General features: G+C 40.3%; 1 protein-coding gene across 4 annotated transcripts; it reads left to right on the top strand.

Moving 5' to 3' along the window:
* The first annotated feature begins 1,522 nt into the window (after positions 1-1,522).
* On the top strand, positions 1,523-20,496 carry wdr90 (WD repeat domain 90). 4 transcript variants are annotated; one of them, XM_085416136.1, is made up of 43 exons: positions 1,523-1,814; positions 1,957-2,048; positions 2,199-2,375; positions 2,479-2,617; positions 2,961-3,131; positions 3,414-3,540; positions 3,875-3,942; positions 4,204-4,277; positions 4,871-5,071; positions 5,233-5,295; positions 5,385-5,453; positions 5,544-5,654; positions 5,749-5,894; positions 5,997-6,054; positions 6,283-6,401; positions 6,936-7,097; positions 7,200-7,330; positions 7,486-7,602; positions 8,110-8,345; positions 8,442-8,578; positions 8,659-8,789; positions 9,283-9,413; positions 9,516-9,677; positions 9,930-10,058; positions 11,280-11,413; positions 11,497-11,531; positions 11,655-11,771; positions 12,024-12,158; positions 12,297-12,379; positions 12,452-12,554; positions 12,810-12,931; positions 13,743-13,896; positions 14,036-14,226; positions 14,403-14,571; positions 14,730-14,853; positions 15,919-16,090; positions 17,187-17,309; positions 17,498-17,666; positions 17,876-18,006; positions 18,688-18,831; positions 19,812-19,928; positions 20,075-20,159; positions 20,302-20,496. In XM_085416136.1, the coding sequence occupies exons 1-43, from the start codon at positions 1,802-1,804 to the stop codon at positions 20,457-20,459; spliced, it is 5,430 nt and encodes a 1,809-aa protein (XP_085272262.1). In that variant the 5' UTR covers positions 1,523-1,801; the 3' UTR covers positions 20,460-20,496. The 4 variants fall into 4 exon arrangements, with proteins under 4 accessions (XP_085272262.1, XP_085272261.1, XP_085272260.1 ...); XM_085416135.1 differs by having other exon boundaries at positions 12,024-12,191; XM_085416134.1 differs by having other exon boundaries at positions 12,024-12,218.
* Positions 20,497-21,151: the final 655 nt, after the last annotated feature.

The raw sequence follows: 21,151 nt of genomic DNA, 5'->3' as shown, positions 1-21,151 counted from the left end.
AGCCATGTGGATCAGGATGCGATTGGATTGGACAAGTCACAGGGAATGCAGGTGTCCTTCCTCATTCATCTTAAAGACCCTGTGGAGCTACTCCCACATGTTGTGAATACAGATTCAGACTGAATACAGCCTTGCGTTCATTGTACATTTCATTTTCGGTGAATAGTAAATGAACTGGTACTTATATAACACTTGAACAGTAAATATTACAAGCTTCATTCACCCACTCACTGACACATTCATACAGCACGTTCTAAATATCACTTGGATGGCGGCATCAGGAGCAATGTGGGGTTCGGTATTTTGCCCAAGGACACTTTGTGCACTTAAGGAGCCAGTGATTGAACCACCTACTGTTAGATAATCCACTAAACCTCCTGAGTCCCAGCTGGACACTACTTAGTGTAGTTTGTATGTTTAAAACTGTGAATATGAGGATGCACTTTGTAAAAACCGGTGACAGTGATGAGTTAAAACATGAGATATCACATGAGAAATGAGTGTTATAAGCAGGATAAGGATTACATGGATATTTGTTTTTACTGACACTTTTAATGTGTGAATAAAGCGGCTCTACTAAAAAGTTTATACATCAGCCAAGCAAATAGATTTGTTTATGGGTTGATGAGACCTTTCTTCTTCTTTTGGTTGCTTTAGTTGTCGCCATAGCAGATCATCAGCCTTCATCTCACCCTGTCCCTACCATCCTCCTCTGTCACACCAACCTTCTACATGTCCTCCTTCACTCCATCTATAACCTTGTCTGTGGTCTTCATCTTCATCTCCATCTTCAGCATCCTTTGTGCATGTCCAGACCATCTCAGCCTTGCCTCTCTAATTTTGTCTCACATCTTTTTGAAAGTACCACCATCTTCAAATCATATATCATAGCTTTCACTCAGGTCTCATTACCATCTTGCAAATCTTCCCTTTGACTCTTTACACTTGTGACACTCATCTCCACCTGCTTTCCCCTGCCTGCACTCTCTTCATCACCTCTCTACTTCACTTCTTCATGTTTGCTTTGGATGGCTGACCCCAGGTATTTATAGTAAAATATGACCGATGAGTAAACTAAACTGTTGTGAAGTAAAGAATAGAACAGTTCGATCAAGTCAAGTCACAGACTAGATCGCAAACTTAAAAGAAAAAGCAGTTATACACGGAAATTCGATGTAGAGTCATCTTTGCGAGATGTCCTGTAATATAGTTTGCTTTTTTCATTATTAATTTTCTTCTATAAACGTTATCACCCAGGAGTACAGGGATTGAAAACCCCAGCTTTGCTTTATGGGAAGAAGGCAAATGTGCTAAATTTGTTGCAGTAATTGTTAAAAAATTAATGCGATCGATAGATATCGAAAAGACTCATAGAACATACAGTATATTTACTTTGGATATAGATTGTGCATTGCTGGACACAACTCTGTACCGAAAGGGGGATCACATGTGCATACTGCCATGTGAAACCGAGGGAAGAAGAAGAAGAAGGAAGCAACCCGCTAGTAAGCGTCATGACGTCATGGCCGTCGTGCTGTCGTTGGCAACGGCGGAGGCTGGAGCGGGAAGCAAATAACAGCTTTGATATGTATCAAATGTTGAACGAGCTGCTGTTTACACGGTACCGGGAAAACTGGAAAACCCCGCATCTTATGATGTGAACAATAAAAGGTTATGTTTGGCTTTGAGCTCCGGAGAAGGCAGAAGGAACTTTCCCGGTTATTTAGTTAACTGTCTGCTTGCTAGCTAACTTCCAGACTGGGATATCAACAGGTGGATTTTCTGTTTGCTGCATTTATCAATGGCCTACAAAGGTAAAGTGCACTTTAAAGGTTTGAATGAAATCCATATAAAATACAACAACGAAGACCGAGAGACAGAAACCCTGATTTTAAACGAGAGTCAAACGTTGTTAATAACTAGTTAAACCTAACTCCAGCTTTTCTAATTGTGCAGATTGGCAGCATCCCTACGTTAACATATTCAAATATGTCCGAGTAGAAGAGTGGAAGAGGTCGGCAAAAGAGGGGGATGTGTCAGCATACACGGTAACTTTGTACACACTACACTTGCCTGAATTACCCTTATGAAATCAGTAAAGACTAGTTTGTCTCCTCACACAGGTTGAGGATTAGTTTTTCTAAAGATAAATAGAATTTTAATTGTTTGAATGTTTTGTCCAACATTGCGTCTCTCAGGATAAGACACTGAAGTGTCCGGTGTTCAGGATCAGGGGCCCTGTTCCTGCCAACAGCTTCATCCTGCTTCCCAAAAACAGCAGCCAGTCCCTGGGGCTGACAGGACGCTTCTTCTACCTCCTCTTCAGGCCGACCCCCGGCAAATACTTTGTGGTCCACCTAGATGTCGCTGCAGGGGTATCATCCCTTATTTGGCTGCATGATCCATTGTGCATATCATTCATTTTTGCTCAGAGAAATCAAGACTGCGTTCCCTCTTTCTCTGTGCTGTGTTTTATAGGAGGGTCAGGTTGTCCGTATCTCCTTTTCCAACACGTTCAAAGAGTTCAAGTCCACAGCTACATGGCTTCAGTTTCCTTTCCTGTGTGGAGCTGCAAAGGATTCAGTTTATGAAAACACAGCTAAATCTGCAAGACGGGGTAAAAACTATTCACACTCACGCTGCCTGGTATACTTAAGCCATTTCCAGTAATTGCACAGATTGTATAAGAAGGATCTAAAAAGTGAAGCTAATGCAGAAATGCCTAAAATCAGCATTATTTCTAAGGGCTGACTTAGAGGAGTGTCAGTTTGGTTTCATAAAGAAGCCCCATCTCTGCTTTTGTATTGAAGTCTATGAGAAAACAACCCTACTGCTTACTTGAGCTATGCCCTCAGACGCTTTTTTAATGAGCTTGTGGACTCTTAGAAATCCTATAAAAGTATTATTTAATACAGAGGGACTGTTACTTTGTAAAAATCACACATTTTTATTTGATATAGGTTTGGTGGGTCCAGCTCCTACATCAGTGCGCTGGACGTGTCTGATGCTGGACCTGCAGCTCACGCTTTCTGACTACCTCAGCCGCTCCTACAGTCACCTGAAGAATATCAAGTTATGTGCCAACATGACAGTGAAAAACATGTTTACCAGTGACTTACTGCTAGACCCAGGTGAGGGCAAAACTTTCAAACAATGGACGTCTTACTGTACATGTATATATTTTATATGTGCAGTTAGTTGTTTAACTGCTGTTTTTCGTTTAAAATGGCCAGATCAAGTTATGAAAAAGAAAACTGGACAGTGTTTTTCTGTGTCTCTGAACAGAAAACTGCAAAACCAGTCAATTCAACGAGCAAAGATGATGAAATACAGCTGCACACAGACACACATGTTGAAGCTTTTAAAATCTTTAACCCAGTCATTGCTTATTCATTGTTATTATCTTTTAACAGGAGTTTCCTTCAGTCAAGCTAAGTTAATGGGTCTGACCTCGTCTCAGGGAACAGGTGCCATACCCAGAGAGATGTCATTTCCTGTGTCCAAGGGAGGCTCCTGGCATGATCTGTATGATTACATCAGGTACAGCTATAGATATTCAGTTTAAAGCAAAGTCCAGAAAAAACACTTTTCTTGATACAAAAACTGAAATTTTGGTGCAAAGTGGTAAAGATTAGTCTCATAGCCACGCTGAATATTTGTAATCCATATCAACAACTTCTTTGTTTGCAAAGTCATTTAGGCTCTCAATATGTGGACATGTACTTGAATACTGTCTTAAGGGTGGATTTTTCCTTTTGTGATGATTTTAGAAATATTTACACCTATCTGCAGCCTAAATTGTTATTGATTTAATACAGATGTTATCTGCCTTTACCACTGCTACAAAGTCATTCAACTTTTCCTAACCCAACAGGTTTCCCTCTGAAGGTACAAAGTTACCGTTTGACTCCATTCAGAATGGCAGTCCACAGTCAGAGCATCGTAAGTAATGAAAAGGACACTCGTCACCAAATATACTGAAGAAAGAGCTCGCCTCACCTCAAAACACAATTATGCTTAAATCGGTTCTTTCTTTCTGGTGTTAAATTAAGTCTTAACTCAAAGAAAATGAAACTACTGGCTCAATATTACATGCCTGATTCATGGGATGTGGAATCTGAGGTGCTTGTGTTCATCAAGGTAATAATACCAGTAGTAATGTATCGTAGATGACTGGTTTCCATTTTCCATTGTATTCTCCAGGGTCTACTCCCAGCCTCAGCAAACCAGTTCAAGATCGTGTGTCCCTCATCCACCAGATCACCAACCCAAAATTAGTAAGACTGATAACATTTAGCACATTTTTCCTTCCATGGTGAATAGTACGGTATAGATACTTTTACCTGGATAAATAAAGGAATATGTATCTTTGAGATTAAGAATCCTTTTTTAAAGAGAGACCAGGCCAGGAGAACGGCATAAATTACAATAAATATTACATTGAACATGTGAAGAAAAGAGATACAGCTGACATTCAGTACAGGCAAACATCTGAATCATGTGCAGTAACAGGTCACTACATGAGCAACATCAAAACCAGTCACTCTGACCAAATGAACTGTTTTCTCACCCTTTAAAACAGATTTAAACTCCTGCATTGTAACCAGATGTAACCAGACCACTTTTAAAAGCCCCTTTTTCCTCATTTCTCACTTTAGACGGTCATTAGTAAAAATACTTTGAGAGCGTTTGCTGTACTGGTTGTCATTTTTACACATACAGTATAGACACACAAATAAGAAGAAATTGGTCCAAGCAGAGAGAACTTTCAATTGGACCAGTTTTCACTCCAAGTATATAATTAGGTGGAGGCTTATGATTTTTTTTTTTTTAAGCGTACATCTTTCTATATATGTTATTTTCTTCTTAGCTATCAAGAAATAACACCCCTGTGGTGGCCAGCATACCTGAGCTGGGTGTAGTCTCCACTCACCAGAATGATCTGTTGGCATCCTCCGGTTCACACAAACTCGCGTCCAGGCCGCCTTCTGAGGCTGATGATGGTGGAGTTCATGTGTATGTGCACGCTGAGGAAGGCCTGAGCAAACGTGGGGAAGAAAGTGAAGATGAGGTGATGCTTCAGTCCTCCTATTAAAATAAATGTCCAAGCTTAGGATGCCCTGTTATATAGCACATTCTATTCTTTGTACATTCTGCTGTATTTGTCCTTCAGTGCTCTTTGTACAGTTGTGTGTGAGCTTGAGAAAACCTGTCGACCTTGTTATGTTACAGTTTGTGTGCACTCCTGTTCCACGGCCTATGCGTCTGTCACTGTCCAGAGAAGCCAAACAGCAGGTAAAAGGGTGGAGATTGAAACGAAAACAGCCGCCAGGACGTGGTTTGTTTCTAAAATCTTAGCATTTTTTTTCTGCTCTTTCTTTTAGAAGCTGCTCCCAGATCCGATTCTCAGGCTCAATCGAATCATCGGCTTTGGAGGAGCTACTTTTAAATGTGTATGGTTCTCTGGAATTAAACCCCTAAATAAAACGCATAACCATCAATCCTGAAAAAAATTTTAATAACTGCACTTCATTGCACCGTAGGCCCTGTGGTCCAAATCTGGCGATGAAGTGGTGTATCCGTGCCATGCAATTATCGTCTCTATGAAGATATCCTCTAACCAGCAGAGATTCTTCATCGGCCACACCGATAAAGTAAATGAGATCCGGCGTCCTGCTCCAACTCAGCAATGTGAAACATCCAAAATAAGATACTTAAAATTCAATATTACACTTGGTGTCTTTGTAGGTGTCTGCGCTGGCTTTTAATGGTAACACAACCCTCCTGGCCTCAGCGCAAACTGGCAACAACAGTGTAGTTCGGGTGTGGAACTATCACAAAGCAAACTGTGTGGCCATGTTCAGGACTCATGCACATTCGTTATCCTGTCTTAGGTAACCGACTGCAATCACACAGAACAATAACGTGTAAGTTTGTTAAAAACCTTGTTTTGTTAAATTAGATTTTTCTTCTATTCATCTCTTCCTATTTTGAAGCTTCTCCTACGGCGGTGGCATTCTCTGTGGAGTTGGTAAAGATAAGCACAATAAAACAGTGAGTTCCATTCATTCAAATCTTATGAAAATCCATGTATGAAAAGAATTATCTCTAGATGTAGAGTCACAGAGGTCGTTAGATCAAGATGAAACAATTCTAAGAAGCTTTTAATAATATTAACCCAAACTGACCCACTTTATTTTTATCAGGCTATAAATGGCTCTTCTTGTTGGAGTCTGATTCTGCAAAGCTGTCGGGTGATTGCGTCTGTGTGTTATTTCACAGATGGTTGTGGTGTGGAACACTCTGAATGTTAGCAAAGGTGGAGAGGTGTCCATCTTGGCCAAAACGCACACAGATGTGGACATTCACACCATGAAGGTCGCCGCCTTTGACGATACAAGGTACCTCCGTACTGCATATGTGTGTTTTACCATTTGCACTTGTGTAAATGTTAAATCACACATTCTACCATACTGTATAGCATCATGTTATTAGTCTGCAACGAATGGATTGTCACTCTCTCAGCTGTTGGAAGCTTTGAGGACACTGTCCTCTGAAGGTTGATCAGTTTGATCTCTAGTGCTGACATCATGTGGATCTTGTGAAGCTCTTCATAAACTGCAAACAGGTGAAGGTTTATCAGATTTAAATGCAGGCATGCAAAGAGTCACACTGCAAACAGTGTTGTGGGGATTGTGAGGAAGAGCCCAAGAATGAAGACTTCATTGTGGAGTGAGATATTCCGCAAAGACAGTTTCAACCAATCGACTCATCATTTATAACAATTCAACCTCAGATGAACAACAGTACACTCTGCCATTAATTATTTATTAAAAACAAATAAAAATGCAGAAGCAATGTGTGAAAAATTAAGTGTATCGCACTGTAGTTGAAAATGGAGACAATGGGAAAATCTGCATGTGTGCTGCTTTTAGGATGGTGTCATGCGGTCGGGGAAATATTCGTCTGTGGCGAGTGCGGAATGGCACACTGCGTTCCTGTCCAGTCAACCTGGATGAATACCAAACACTGGATTTCACAGATGTGGCCTTTGAGGAGGGAAACTCTGATGAGCAGCATCTTGATGATCGAACACTGTGAGCGAGCAAATCAGCACGCGGGTTTTCTTAACTTCAGGAGAAGTGTGAAACGAATCTGACTCCACTGAACATGTTCGCTCTGTAACTTCTTCCCCATAGATACGCCAGCACTCGGAGTGGGCATATCTTTGAAATAGACTACAGCAGCGTTGTTATTAAAAACGTGAGGAGGCTGTTACCTGCACAGACGCAACATGCTGACCGCAGAGAGAAATGGACTTTTAATACAGGTGGGTTGTTAGAATTCACAGTCGTGATTCTCTTCAGGTGACATTATCTAAACTTAACTTGTCTTCAATTTAACATTTGATAATTTACATGATTAACCCCCACCTGAAAAAATAAGTCAAACGACCAGAATGTGACTGTGTTCGTCCCATCCCAGGTCCAGGCATTGCTATCAACAGCATCAGTGTGTCCTCATCATTCTGCGCCACAGGCTCTGAAGATGGCTTCCTGCGGCTCTGGCCCTTTGATTTTTCTACAGTCTTCCTGGAAGCTGGTAGGCGCAGTCATGAGATGGCCTAACATTCACCTGTAGCTAACAGTTACCAGAGGCAGTGATTTAATCTTTAGGTGATGAATATTTAGAGCTTTGATGGGTAAGATTTATTTATGTTTTTGTTTCTCAGACCTTTCTGATTTAACTAATGTTATAGACACACATTAGATAACTGAATTAAAACATTCTCACTACTTTGATGACATTGTAGATGGATGGATGAGGTTGAGCTAAGCTTTAAGTGTACTCTCTGTTTTAGTGGTGTTTAAATTAAGAGTATGAGCAGTATTTGCCTGATATGAGAAATCTGTGAACTCGATACACTCACTTTCCGTCTTCAGGAGTTTCGGTGTATGAGCGGATTTGAATTTGAAGCAGCCACCTCTACAGGCTCTCCATCAAGGAGTACAGCAGCTATGGCATTTTCTGCTGTTAGTGTGGCTAACTGTTGGTGATCCTGGGCTGTTTAAAAATAGCTGGCTATGTACATTATTTGTATTTTTCCAGAGCACGAGGGACCTGTGAGCACGGCGCTAATCTCATTTGATAGCCTTCGCGTCCTAGCTGCCACCTCTACTGGTAACCTGGGCTTCCTTGATGTGAGCAGCCGTGGTTACAACACACTGATGAGGTCACATACAGACACTGTGCTCGGCTTCAGCGTCGACGGCATTCATCGGCATCTCACAACAGCTTCTTCTGATGGCACAGTGCGAATCTGGAATATGGATTCCCTCCACCAGGTCTAACTAAAAAAGAAAACAAGTATACAGAAACTGTCCCCATTACCAGTAGCACATTTATTGATCAGAGCGATGTTTCTCTTGTCTTGTGTTCAGCTGTATGATTTTGTATCTGAAGACAGCCCCTGCTCAGTAGCCTTCCATCCGGGGGAGCAGATCTTCTCCTGTGGTTTCAGCTCTGGCATGGTCAGAGTCTTTGCAATCTCCAGTGCCAAGCTGCTGGCGGATCATAAGTACGTTTTAACTAGCCCGGAGTCGGCACCGGTGGCAGTGAAGAAGCTTTTTCCATTTATATGTATTTATTTTTACACAGGCAGCACAGAGGTGAAGTGGTGGGTCTTGCCTTTTCTCCAGACGGCGAGTTCATGTACAGCGCCGACTCACAGGGGTCTCTGGCACTTTATAATTCCTCTGAGGAAGAGCACAGTGTCATCAAAGTTGTGTGTATGTATACAAACAACCACTTCAAGTTATTCTTAGTACACCATATGTTACCCATAAGTAGAACTTTTCTGCAGACACAGCATCAAATGGGAATAACTCACTGTGCCATAACATGTACTGTTTAATTTTAAAAGCCTATAAGATAACACGTAAACCAGACTTTTAGTTTGGTTATTAGTTTTAGAAAAAGTGTAGTTAAACTGGACTCTTATGTCTATCTACCCTCTGCTGCAGGCTGCTGCAGAGCCACATGTTGGATTTATCTGCCCACAAAGCTTAAAAGCTGTTATTCTTTTCTTTTCCTTTGGATTAGTTTTTTCTCCAACGTTTGTTTTATTGCAACAAAAGTGCTGATTTTCATTCATTGCACTTCTACTAGGAACAACTGTGTTATGTAGATAATGTTTTTTATTTGGTTGAACATGGTCAATTACTTACACTATTTTAAATTACAAATATAAGCTGGCTTGACACTCTATACCTTTTCGGTTAGGTAATGTGGTGGCTCGAGGCACTGAGCGCGCTCCAGACGCGCTCACAGTAAGCAGCGACAGTCGCTGCCTGGCTTTTGTCGGTCCCTCAGAGTACACTGTCACCGTTGCTGACGCACGGACTCTTGATGAGGTCAACTCTCACACCGTACAATCTGCACTTTTCACTTTGAGCATTAGAGTCTGGGTTCTTCTGTCTTACCCTGTCCACACTGACACATAACTTCTTTTGTAGCTGCTACATGTAGATGTGAGTATTTTGGATGTAGAGAGTCCCCGTCTGGATTCTGCCCTGAAGGTCTGCTTCCCTCCGGCCTCCACCAAACACTTGTTGGTTGCCACATCTGGTAATAAGATCCTCTGGGTTTGCACCAAGACAGGCCGCCTCCTCCGAGAGGTAACTGTTCACAACAGCTTTGTTGTAAAATCCATGAATTACTTGTTGAGTGGTTCCAAGACTGAGTATTTGCTTAAGACAGAAACATGGGAGATGCCTGGGGTTGGTTTTCTCTTTAGAGATATATGGTGCTACAAGACAAGAAGCTTAGAAGTTTGTCATAATATAGTAACTAAGATATTATTGTATCGTTTTATGAACACAGTTTGTATCTCTTTGTTTCTGAGTGTTGTTTTTCGGTTTTTCTGACAGCTGTCTAAAGTGCACAAACACTACTGCTCGTCCCTGGCTGTGAGTGACGATGGTCGTTTCCTGCTGACAGCCGGACACAACGCTGTGAAAGTGTGGGATTATAACATGCAGCTTGATATTAACTCACAGGTAGTCAACAAAAGAGTAACTTAGACTCTTTAGAACAAATATTATCAACTAAAGTACTTGGTAAAACTTTACAATACAGCTCATGACAAAGGGTGTAATTTTAATATGATTATATATAATAATGATGAATACAATTACATGGAATTTAAATGTATTTTATTTCAAATTACATTATAATTTTTACCTAAAAAGTGCTTAAAGGTAGACACACCAGAATTAGAGGATAACAAGCCAGGTTTTTATAGAAAGCAAGAAAATAATTAGAATGTAGGTGCATTTTAAATTGTATACACACCATACTTTTGTGTGTGTCACATCAAGGAGTGGATTACTTGTGCCTTTATTTCACCAATATAAATGTGATAAGGACTGTTCTCACTTAGAAATGGAAAGAAAGAAAATAATAGCATCAACATTTGCATCACCGTGTGACCTTATAGTGATGGAGCCAAGTCTGACTTATTTATTTTCTTTCACAATCACTGTTCAAATGTAAATTTCAAAAGTAAAACACCTTGAAATTAGGAAAGTTTAAACCCCGCCATCATATGGCCCGCGCCCTGAAAAGTACACTGTTGTACTTGTAAAACTGTAAAATATGGGTTTTTTTTCTAAAATTATCAAGAAATTATGTAGTGCTTAAAGTTGCTTACAGCATAACTTGTTTGGCCTTTTTTGAAATTACTTACAGTAATTTTGTTTTTCTTGTGTGTGTGTGTGTGTGTGTGTGTGTGTGTGTGTGTGTGTGTGTGTGTGTGTGTGTGTGTGTAAAAACCTGACTTGTTATTCCCTTATTCTCGTGTATCTATCTTTAAGTGTATGCTGTACTTTCAAACTAAGGTACCATTTGATAAAAAGGAAATGATCCCTTAGACATGGACTGTATTATAAAGTATTACTAAATGTTTGATAAAGTCGTGCTTGCTGCCTTATTTTACAAGTACGGGTGACATAATCATACATGTTGAAAAAGTCTAAAGAAGGCTTATTATGTCAGTGTTTTAATGGATTCTAAAAGATTTTATTGTAATGGATCATATTATTTCATACAATTGTCTGATTGTAGTTATAGTTTTGCAAGTATTGAGTGGCTACAGGTCACATTGCACTAATTTTGATGAGGATTGTAGAAATTATGTCAGCTGTAGAGAACAGACAGTAGTAGGAGGCTGATGTTTTAGGAGTTAATGTTGTGAAGTTAAATGTGTTCATTTCTACCAGATGTTCATAGGCCACAGTCATCCTATTCGGCAGCTTAGCTTCACCCCTGACCAACTGGGAGTGATCTCAGTCGGGGACGCCATTTTTCTTTGGGACTTCCTGGCAAATCCTGTAAACTCTACAGCTCACAGTTGGTAATAATCACTCTTGAGTCTTCTTAACAAATGTTTATAACCTATATTGGTTCATATTTATTTGTCTCTGTCTTCACTCACAGCTCACCTTTCAAAATAAGCTACGCTCCGAAACCAGGTGACATATTTAGTTTGCTCCAGTTCAGTCTTGCTTTAATGATGCAAAATGCATCTCATTCTTTTGCTTTTACCAATTTGAAATAAATAGTTGGTCTTGCAATTTTATATAACAACTTAACAGACACTGAAGTTGATGATATACAATTGTCCAACGGTATGCCTCGAAAGACAGCGCCGCTCCCCTCCTCACCACCACCACGACTGGACATCAGCAGCATTGACCGGGTTGGCCACCGAGGTAAATTTGTGTTTTGTTCGTCTGCTTCCGCTTGTAGTTCCTGTCTGTGGTGGACTGTATGATTAGCTGATCAGTCTGGGACTTTGTGCACAGTCTTATACTGATGGTTTGCTCTGAGAAACTGATAATCAATCTGCTTGTAGATTTTAAGTTGTTAGAGTTATTGCCATTGATAATTTTTGTCATATAATCTGTAAATTTAATACAGTCAAGTTTGCTTTTAAAGCAACAGTTTTTTTCTGTCTCACTCAGATTTGGGGTCCTTGTTTTCTTGTGACACCCCAGCAAAGACAATCCCAACTGCATCAGCACCAGAGACTGGTTCAGGTCTTTCCTCTGATCCCAGACCTGCTGTCTCCTTCCTCAAAGTGACAGATCTGATCAACGGTTCTCCCCTAAATAGCAGTTATATGGACACTTGTAAATGCAATGTTTTGGGGGGTTTTGGTATTATATTGCTGTTGTTTAGCTTTCTCATTTTTTTGTTTGTTTTGTTTTTTAAATTGGTGCCATTTTGCCTTTCAGCTGAGTTGAAACAAAAGAAGCCAGTACGTCCAGACTGTTACAAGCACTTTATCCCACGTTTCAAGACATCATCACTTGATCAGGTAAACAGACACTGCAGCCACAATATGCTTCTTTAGATTTGCTGTCCTGTCTTATTTTCTTCTCTCTTCTAGTCTGTTGTAGCTCCAGAAGCACAAGAAGAAGGCATAAGGCTCAAAGCAGTGATTGGCTACAATGGCAATGGGCGTGGCAACATGGTGTGGAGCCCCGACCAAGGTTAAGATGATATTCTGAAAGAAAAACATAAAAGTAAAACTGAAAATATTGTGTGACATCAGAGTTATGGTATGAACTTAAGCTTGATCAAACAAATAAAAGTAACCTAAAGCACACTGGCTACTACTATTGAAACTTGAGTAAAAATCCAACTTTCAAATCAAATGCACGAAACACTTTTCTACTCATAGCAGCTTTTAAAACGAGCCACCTAGTATAGCATTGCTTAAACCCAGCAGTTATTTTCCGTTGCAGGTTTATTTGCATACTCTTGCGGATGTGTGGTGGTCGTGGAGGATCTTCATACAGGAAGTCAGAGACACTTGCAGGGCCACAGAGAAGAGATCTCGTGCCTTGCGGTTACAAATGATGCACAGGTAAAAAAAAATTTAGTTCGAAACTCAGTACTCAAACTCTACAGGTATGTTATCTGAAATATTATCTGATATGAAATGACTGGTGGAGCATCAGGTGTGGTCTGCTATGATCAAGGTACAAAATAACCACATTTTTTAGTTGTGTGCTGAAACCAAACACTCCTGGTCATTATGAAAAGGCTTCTCTAATAAAATCAAAGAGAAACGAGAGGGAAAGTGACCACAGCCAAATAGTGATTGATAATTATATTTAATTAAAATGAATGCACATATAGGGAACTAGAGTTGTATTATATGAAAAGTTTCTAGAAGATTACACTTCTTTGCTTTGTATCCAAGAAGGCAACTGTTGTTTGGCCTGACAAAAGCAAGAGGAACCTGGGAACCCTGCAGTCATTGAGTCGACCATGAACTCCTCTATTTATCAAAGTATTCTAGGGTAAAATGTGGGGACAGCAGCTACAGCCTGGCTGAAATGATCCCAAGCACAGCAGCAAATCTACGACAGAATGACTGAAAAAGAAAGCAATCAGAGCGTCACAATAGCACAGTCAAAGTCCAGACCTCAACCTGACCTCAAGCAAGACCGTTTGGAGAGCTGTGCACAAACAAATGCCCACAAACCTCAATCAACTGAAGCAATGTTGTAAAGTAAAGTAGGTCAAAATTCCTCCACAACAATGTGACAGTCATTTTTTGTTGTGTTTTTCCGAGAGTGTAATACTTTCATCACAGAGAGCTATATGATGTAACTGTCAGCAATATGAATCAACTGTGTATTGGGTTGTTTGTGTCTTTATTTCATTCTCAGACTATAGCATCAGCTGGTGGCACTAACTCCAGCAGGAGCCTTATCTCCATTTGGGACGTCCAGAGTGGAACATGTCGTCGCAGTGTCTCCTACCACAGCGGCGCCGTCCAGTGTCTTGCGTTTTCCAGGGATGATTGTTTCTTTCTCTCTGTTGGTCAGTGTCGTATCCGATTGCAGTTGAACTTTTCTTTTCTTTGTGTTTGTTCCGTATTATAAAGTAGCTGACAGCAATCGTCTCATCTGCTGCAAATCGTATAACTGCTACTGGCTTGTGACTCTTCACCATTACACAGGAGACTTCTCTGACCCGGAAGTGGCTCTGTGGAGCAGTAGGAACTTCCAGATGCTGTCAAGTGTAAGGGTGTCAGGACCAGTCCACGATGCTGCTTTCAGCCCATCAGCAGCCAGTCAGATGGCCTGCGTGGGCACCGATGGGGTATACTTCTGCTTTCTCCACACACAGGGCCAGGATGCAGACCTCAAGGTTAACGACCACAAAAAATCCATAAACACACACAATAAGATTTTCTTACCTGATCAGGAGTTTTGGGCCACATAATGTAGCCATCATTGAAATGTAAAAGAAATGCATTTAGTTTTGAAGTGGGTGAAGATTTTACTTTACTTACATGAAGATTGACTTTTCCTTTACCCATATAGGTCCAGAGGGTGAAAACACCAGCAGAGGTGGGTGATGTGGAGCTGACGGCTCTCTGCTACCACATGGATGACTTCCTGTTCACCGGCACAAACCGAGGACATGTTTGCACCTGGGATGTTAGAACGCAGCGCTGCTTAATGACCTGGGAAGCCGACGAAGGAGAAATTGGTACAAATAGGCAAAATCCTCCATGTGTTCATGATAGCGTGACATTTCACCACACAGGAAAAAAACACAACAGCATCACTAGTGCAGCTTAGATAGAGATATCTTGGATATACAGCTTCTGCCACTTGAAACTGAATTGATGTGTTTTCTTGGTGTAGGTGTGCTGCTGTGTCGAGGGAACCGCCTCCTCACAGGCAGCAACACCCGCTGGCTGCGACTGTGGGAGGTAGAAGCGGTTCAGAGCTTGAAGGCTGAGGAAAAGGGCAGAGGTGTGGAAGACAGGTCTGTTGCTCAATTTTGAATGATCCCTCCTGTCTCATTATATCATCTCATTAATACAAATATACAATCCTCAGTCAGTTTACTAACGAGAATACAGGGCAAAAGGTAAATAATGTTTAACTGTTTTACTGCTTTCATCCATTGCACTGTCTGGGTGTATGTTGCAGGAGCAATAACATAATCATAGCATAGATTTACAGGTAATTCTGTATTTTTATATTTTTATATTACTGACTTGTAAATAATGGGTAGAAGAGCATAAGTCTGTGTCTGTGGTCGACTTGAGCTCTAGAAAAGAAGAGAAATGGTCTTTCATCTCTCATCCCAGAGGTCTCTTTAATTCTAGAAGAGGGGGAAAGCGTTAGGAAGAAAAGATGTTTGTCAAGTGTGTGCAAAACAACCAAGTAAAAGGTAAAAAGTTCACAGGTTATGGACAGATTTTGCCGGTTTTCCTCTGATTCAGTATTGTAAGTCAAGAGAAGAATTCTGAAGGTGTGAGCATGGTAAAATAACTCATGTGGAAATGTGCAAGTAAGAGAAACCTTGTAAATTAACCATGTTTAAAATTTAGTGTTCTTCAAGTTGCCTGACATTCGAGTTGTTTTGCACATACTTGCCATTCTCTCAGCCAGTTTGTTGTCATCATCGGATAGTCTTGAAATATTTTCCACATTTGCAGAACATTTCATGACTACTTCTCCTTCACTGTGGGCCAACTCATTCCCCCCTTTTCACTTTAGGTCTGTTTTCTATCCTTTGTCTTCATAAAAATAAGTTATCTGGGCAGTTGTCTTAAAATGTGCTTAATAAAATGGTTGTCATTGGCTGTCTGTCTCTAACAGTGAGCAGTGTTATTTGTGTTATGAATAAGAACAAAAAATGAGAAACAGTATTTATGCAGATTTCTTTTTCACTTCGTGGTTCACTTATAAGCTGACCTCTTTCTCTGCATAATGCTCTGTCGTGTTTTTTGAAACATTAAGAACCAGGTAAAGAATAAAACAGAGACCTGTCTCTACTTTAATGGTGGATCAGTGCTTATGAGCACCTCTGTCTGTGCTTCAGTGGGACAGCAGTGGTGTTGGCGCAAGAGATAATGCTGGATGGGGCAACAGTGAGTGCATCGTTCGATAACACAATGGACATGGGGATTGTTGGAACCACGGCAGGAACCCTCTGGTACATCAACTGGTCAGATAACAGCAACATCCGACTGGTCAGCGGCCACAAAACTAAGGTACCAGTGTGACATTTAGGAATCATTAGCTCGTGACACAGAAATAATAATGTTCTTGTGGGCTGATTGCATGTTATACCTTAAATGTGTATTAATGAATGTGACTGTTAAAATATACAACTGCACATAGCATCATTATAAAAACTGATTTGTTATAGAGCTGATGTGTCCTGTGTTGTTTACAGAAGGCTCTCTGTAATGTCGACTTGACACTCTTTTCCTTTTTCATTTAGAAAATGTTTCTTTATATTTGTATAGCTGCAGGTATAATCAATCCAAGCTGCTGATTTTACCCCTCACAGATCCAGTCCATGTATGATAAGAATCGAAAGTGCTTCAAGCTCAGATGTTGAAGACTATTAATCATTTCCTCTTCATTTCAAATAAATTAGCCCACCATTATCTCTTTTATACTCAGCAGAAAACCTTTCTGCCTCTCCTGCTAATAGATAGAGTCCATAATCCTGTTTGAACAGGGAAAAATGATAAAGAAATAACAGACCTCAACAAAATTAACACTTAAATGATTATAAAGCATTAGAGACTTGGAGATTCTGGTAGTTCTAAGACAAAAGCATAAAAATGACTCCCTGGAGTTCAGAGGAACGGAAAATATAAAATTATTAAGGGTTTAATGATTAGTTAATTGGCTTCTTTATGAAATTCAAAGGCTGCCTGTCATTAAGTAAGTGCAATCTGTCCACAGCACAAAGAGTAGACTGTGAAAAGCCTGACATTATCAGATCAGTTTTTATTAAATGCTTCTTTTTTGACATTGCTTTTGGTTATTCACGTTCAGTTTACATATTGATTTGTCTGTTTATCTGACCTCCCACAGCTGTTCTCTTGTTTATTTTTTGGTCTTTCTATAAGCCTTTTTTCTCTCTTAAGAGAGATGCACAGCAGGCATTAATCACAATAATAATCTGCGCCTGATACAACAGAATGGGCTGTTGTGAAAAAATATGCAGAACCTGTAGCAAGAAAATGCCAGAAATGTCTTAATAAGATCTCTGAGGATGCTCTGTTTGCTTGTTGAATGTTATCTTCAGGCTAGAGAAAACACTTGCGTCTCTGTGTGTTCTCTGCTCTCCAGGTGAATGACGTAGCGTTTAGCTTTGACGAGAGCCACTTTGCCACCTGCAGCGAGGACGGCAGCGTGAGGGTGTGGTCAACCTCGAGCTATGAGCTGGTGGTGCAGTTCCAGGTGCTCAACCAGGTGAGTGAGTACACTCAAAGGAGATTTTGCCACAAGAATCATGTTGGATAGTTTCTACACCAACTGAAAGCATCAAAGCAAAACTGTAATGAACACATTGGCATCGATGCTAATCTCAGTAATATCACAGAATTATTGAAGCTGAAAATTAATAAGCAGCTCATGCATTTGTTTCATGTCTTCATCAGGCTTGTGACTGTGTGTGCTGGAGCCCTTTTTCCAGTGCAGACAGCACGTACGTGGCTGGGGGATACAGTGACGGGACTGTAAGGATCTTTCGGCTCGCCTCAACAGAGATGGAGATGAAGCTGCATCCCCATCACGTGGCTATCTCTGCCATCCAGTACTCAGCTAATGGTGAGAGAGGAGAGCTGAATGTAGTGTATTTACATTTTATCTGCTTTGCAGGAATAAGAGTGTGATAATATATTTCAGCTACGTCACTTTGTTCAGTGAAAATACTCACAGGAAGGACTTGCTCTTTTGTGCATTACTGTTCTGGAAGTAAAATTTAATGTTTCATCCAGTTGTAGCTTTGGAACTTTTTTTTGTCCCCCACTGTACAGGTCATGTGATCCTTTCAGCTGGGAAGAATGGTCTGGTAGCCGTCAGCAGCCCGGTAAATGGAGCAACTATTCGAGTCATAAAGGACCACAAAGGAGCGATGATCACCACAATCCAGTGTGTGATTGAACAGGTCAGCTCTCTGAAGTCAGAACAACAGAAACCGTGGCAGATGTTGGAAACCAACCACAAGAGATTAAGCAATATATATGAAAATGATATATAAACAACCTGCAGCTGAGGTCGTTTCGATAGAACCAGTCACAGAATCAAAACAGTGTTCTGAATCATTCCTTTTTGGATATTTTCATCCTTAAGTTTAAAGTTCTGCAGAGACTCACATGTTGCTCATAGACCCCACAGCACACGTTCTCACACCTGCGCGACACTGATGTAGGTACAACGTGCAGGCAGGACACATAACCCACACACTTTCTTTAATTACCTGCACTGTTGACACCTAACTGGGCCTAACTGGACATCACATAGACTGTGCTAAAGCGAAGTCTGATTCATTTGGGTATGTGCATTGTCACTCCTCTGGGTAATGTCTGCAAATCCCACTGCATGTGTGAAAATGAAGCTGAAGATGTAAATGTGAACTGGTAATAAACTCTATGGTCAGTATTAATCAGTGAGAGAAACACTAAAATTCCTCAGTGAACCCTGCTTCTTATACACAGAAATATATTAGCTAGAGTTAATGATCCTGTGTGAAACTATTTAAAAGCAAGACGTCTAACTTTAGTGATACTTAAAACCATTTTTCTTTCATCAGTACCTTTCTGACACTGTTTTATCTTCTCGACCCCAGTGTGAAAATTTTGGGCTGGAAGGAAATGACCTGTGGTTGGCCACGAGCGCTGACAGGCGCGTCAGTGTGTGGGCTGCCGACTGGATGAAGGACAAGTGTAATCTGCTAGACTGGCTGTCATTTCCTGCTCCCGCCCATTTCACGGTACAATCGGTATTTTAAGTAACAGTGCATAGTAATGAGTTGAAATGTCACTTCAATGGCTTTTTGTTTTGTTTGGGGGTTTTTGGTTTTTTTGGGGGGGATGTCAAGTTTCTGATGCAGCTAATATATGAAGTAAATTTTTGATAAGTGCATAAATAGAAACTGCTGCTACAGCTGGACTGGCATAAACAGGGTCACACAGAACTATATAGAACTCTATATTGGCTTGCAGTGTCTGCAAAAACATTCCAACAGCATAGCGAGAGCCCTTCAACCCCAATGTAGGATTGAAGGGCTGTATTTCTTTTGCTCATCCTCATTTTATGCTTGAGCATAAATCCTACCAGCACAGGACTGAAGTACATTTAGACTTTAAATATGCACAGAGTTTTAGTGAGTAATGCACTGTAAACAAAAGATTGTGTTGCTCTGTACAGTGAAAGGGAAAAAATATTAGTTGTAACCTGTTTAAAAAAAAAAACTGCCCTCCTACAGTAACTTGCCAGATGACACAATGATGAGCTAATAATATGCTGATGATACGAGGATGTATCTGTATGTTAAAACCAAGAAGCAGGATTCTTCTGCCCCTCCACCTCCTCTTAATGAGTACATTAAACAAAGGTAATGTACATTCAGAGCGCTTTCCAGAGGTGACTGTAAAATATGCCTCAAGAAAACAAGTTTTTTGCAGTCGAGCTTCTAATTCGGTAACCAGAGAAATGTTGGGTATGTGCTTTGCGTTACATGTGTTTCTGTCTTTAATTCTGCTCACATGGCTCTGTTTTGTTGACGAATTTAATATGCTATCAACTAGCCAACGACTGCAGATGAAAATGAGTCTGTGTGGCTACATCAGGCATATTTATATGATGAGTTTAAGTTCTCTTGTTAATTAATAAACATTTTCCATTTTAAAGAAACAGGGTTTTTTTTACCCGTCTCCATCTAATATTTTTTGTTCCTTCCATATGTTGTAGGGTGACAGCCTGCCCCCCAGCATGGCTTCCTTCTGCCCAGCAGACCACAGCCTGGTGGTTTACACCGGCTACGGAGTAGAGAAAGAGCTGTCTTTTTATAGCCTCACTAAAAAACAGGTACCACTGTACATTTTCTCTTTGCTTCACTGCATTAGTGCTTCGAATTATTCTTTTTTTTTTTTTATTCTTTTTTTTTATGAACGTATACTAGCAAATGTTGCACACAGACAGTGTGTGAAGCCTGTTTTTATTCCTATTTGCAGATAATCAAGAAGATTTCCTTCCCCCACTGGGCCACATGCATTAGCCTGTCTTCTAAGAGTCATCTTGTAGCTGTGGGATCACATGGTAAATGCTGAGGTTTTTTTCTTTTTCATTTGTTTGCTTATATTTTAAATGTGTCACATGGTTCCAGTAAAAACATTAAAGCTGCATTGGTTGGCTTCTGGCCAGTGATGAATTATTCGCTGTGTATCTCGTGTCTTATCAGAGCGAGTGCTGAAGCTGATCAAGTCAACAAGTGGCAGGTTTCAGGACTTCTTGCAGCACAGCGACTCACTGCAGACGTGCCAGTTCTCTCCCTCTGGGACACTTCTTTTCTCTGTGGCTTATAATGAGATCCTGCTGTGGGAAGTGCGAGGCCTCTGACCTGATCTGTGCAGGCTCATTATTTTTCACCTAGGTTTTATTTTTTTATGTAACCGTACTGTTTCTTAGATCGTTCAATCAGTTGAATATTTTTGGTGGAACTGGTGTTGTTTGTGGAAGACTTGTTGAAAGATTTGTCACATAAGTTTATCGACTGAATCATTTTTTATATGTATGTTTTTGAAATATAATGTTTTTTAAATTCAAGATCTTTTGTGTGTGTCTAGTTATTTCTATATATAGAGATGTATATATTGAGAGTTTTCATACAGAGTGTATGAATGTGTGTTAGTGTAAATGAGTGATAAACAGCTCTTGGCATTTACTATTTTTCCATTGGTGTGAAAATAAAAGGCAAGTGTAAAATTACAACATGTTTTTACTAAGGCTGTGGACCAGAATGACAGGTGGACAGGTGCCCTCCTCAGAATATGTTGTACTCATTGTCCCCGCGTTCCTTCTATAAAAGGACACACACAAGTGATATTCTGTGACAAAGTCTTGAAGTCTGGCTTCCCAGTCAATGACAGTCTCACTAATTACCAATACTAGTCACCACTTCTGTCAGGGGCTTTTCAACAGTTTTTTCTGGAAAAAAAAAAAATCCAATCATCTATACACCCAAATTATTCTGTTTACAAAAATAAGATTCTAATTAATGAAAAGCAAACTCTCTAATTATAGTATTGACT

Source organism: Rhamphochromis longiceps, linkage group LG8, assembly GCF_057381845.1.
Source record: "Rhamphochromis longiceps isolate RC_006_pf linkage group LG8, R_longiceps_female_GT1.1, whole genome shotgun sequence".
NCBI lineage: Eukaryota > Metazoa > Chordata > Actinopteri > Cichliformes > Cichlidae > Rhamphochromis > Rhamphochromis longiceps.
Note: the sequence above shows the minus strand (reverse complement) of the source record. Positions and strands in the feature narration are given on the sequence as shown.

Bases quoted from the DNA above. Each gene is read 5' to 3' on its own strand.
- wdr90 (XM_085416133.1), top strand. The intron at 5,895-5,996 runs GTAACCGACTGC...CCTATTTTGAAG, and splicing joins CATTCGTTATCCTGTCTTAG to CTTCTCCTACGGCGGTGGCA. The intron at 17,667-17,875 runs GTGAGAGAGGAG...CCCACTGTACAG, and splicing joins CATCCAGTACTCAGCTAATG to GTCATGTGATCCTTTCAGCT.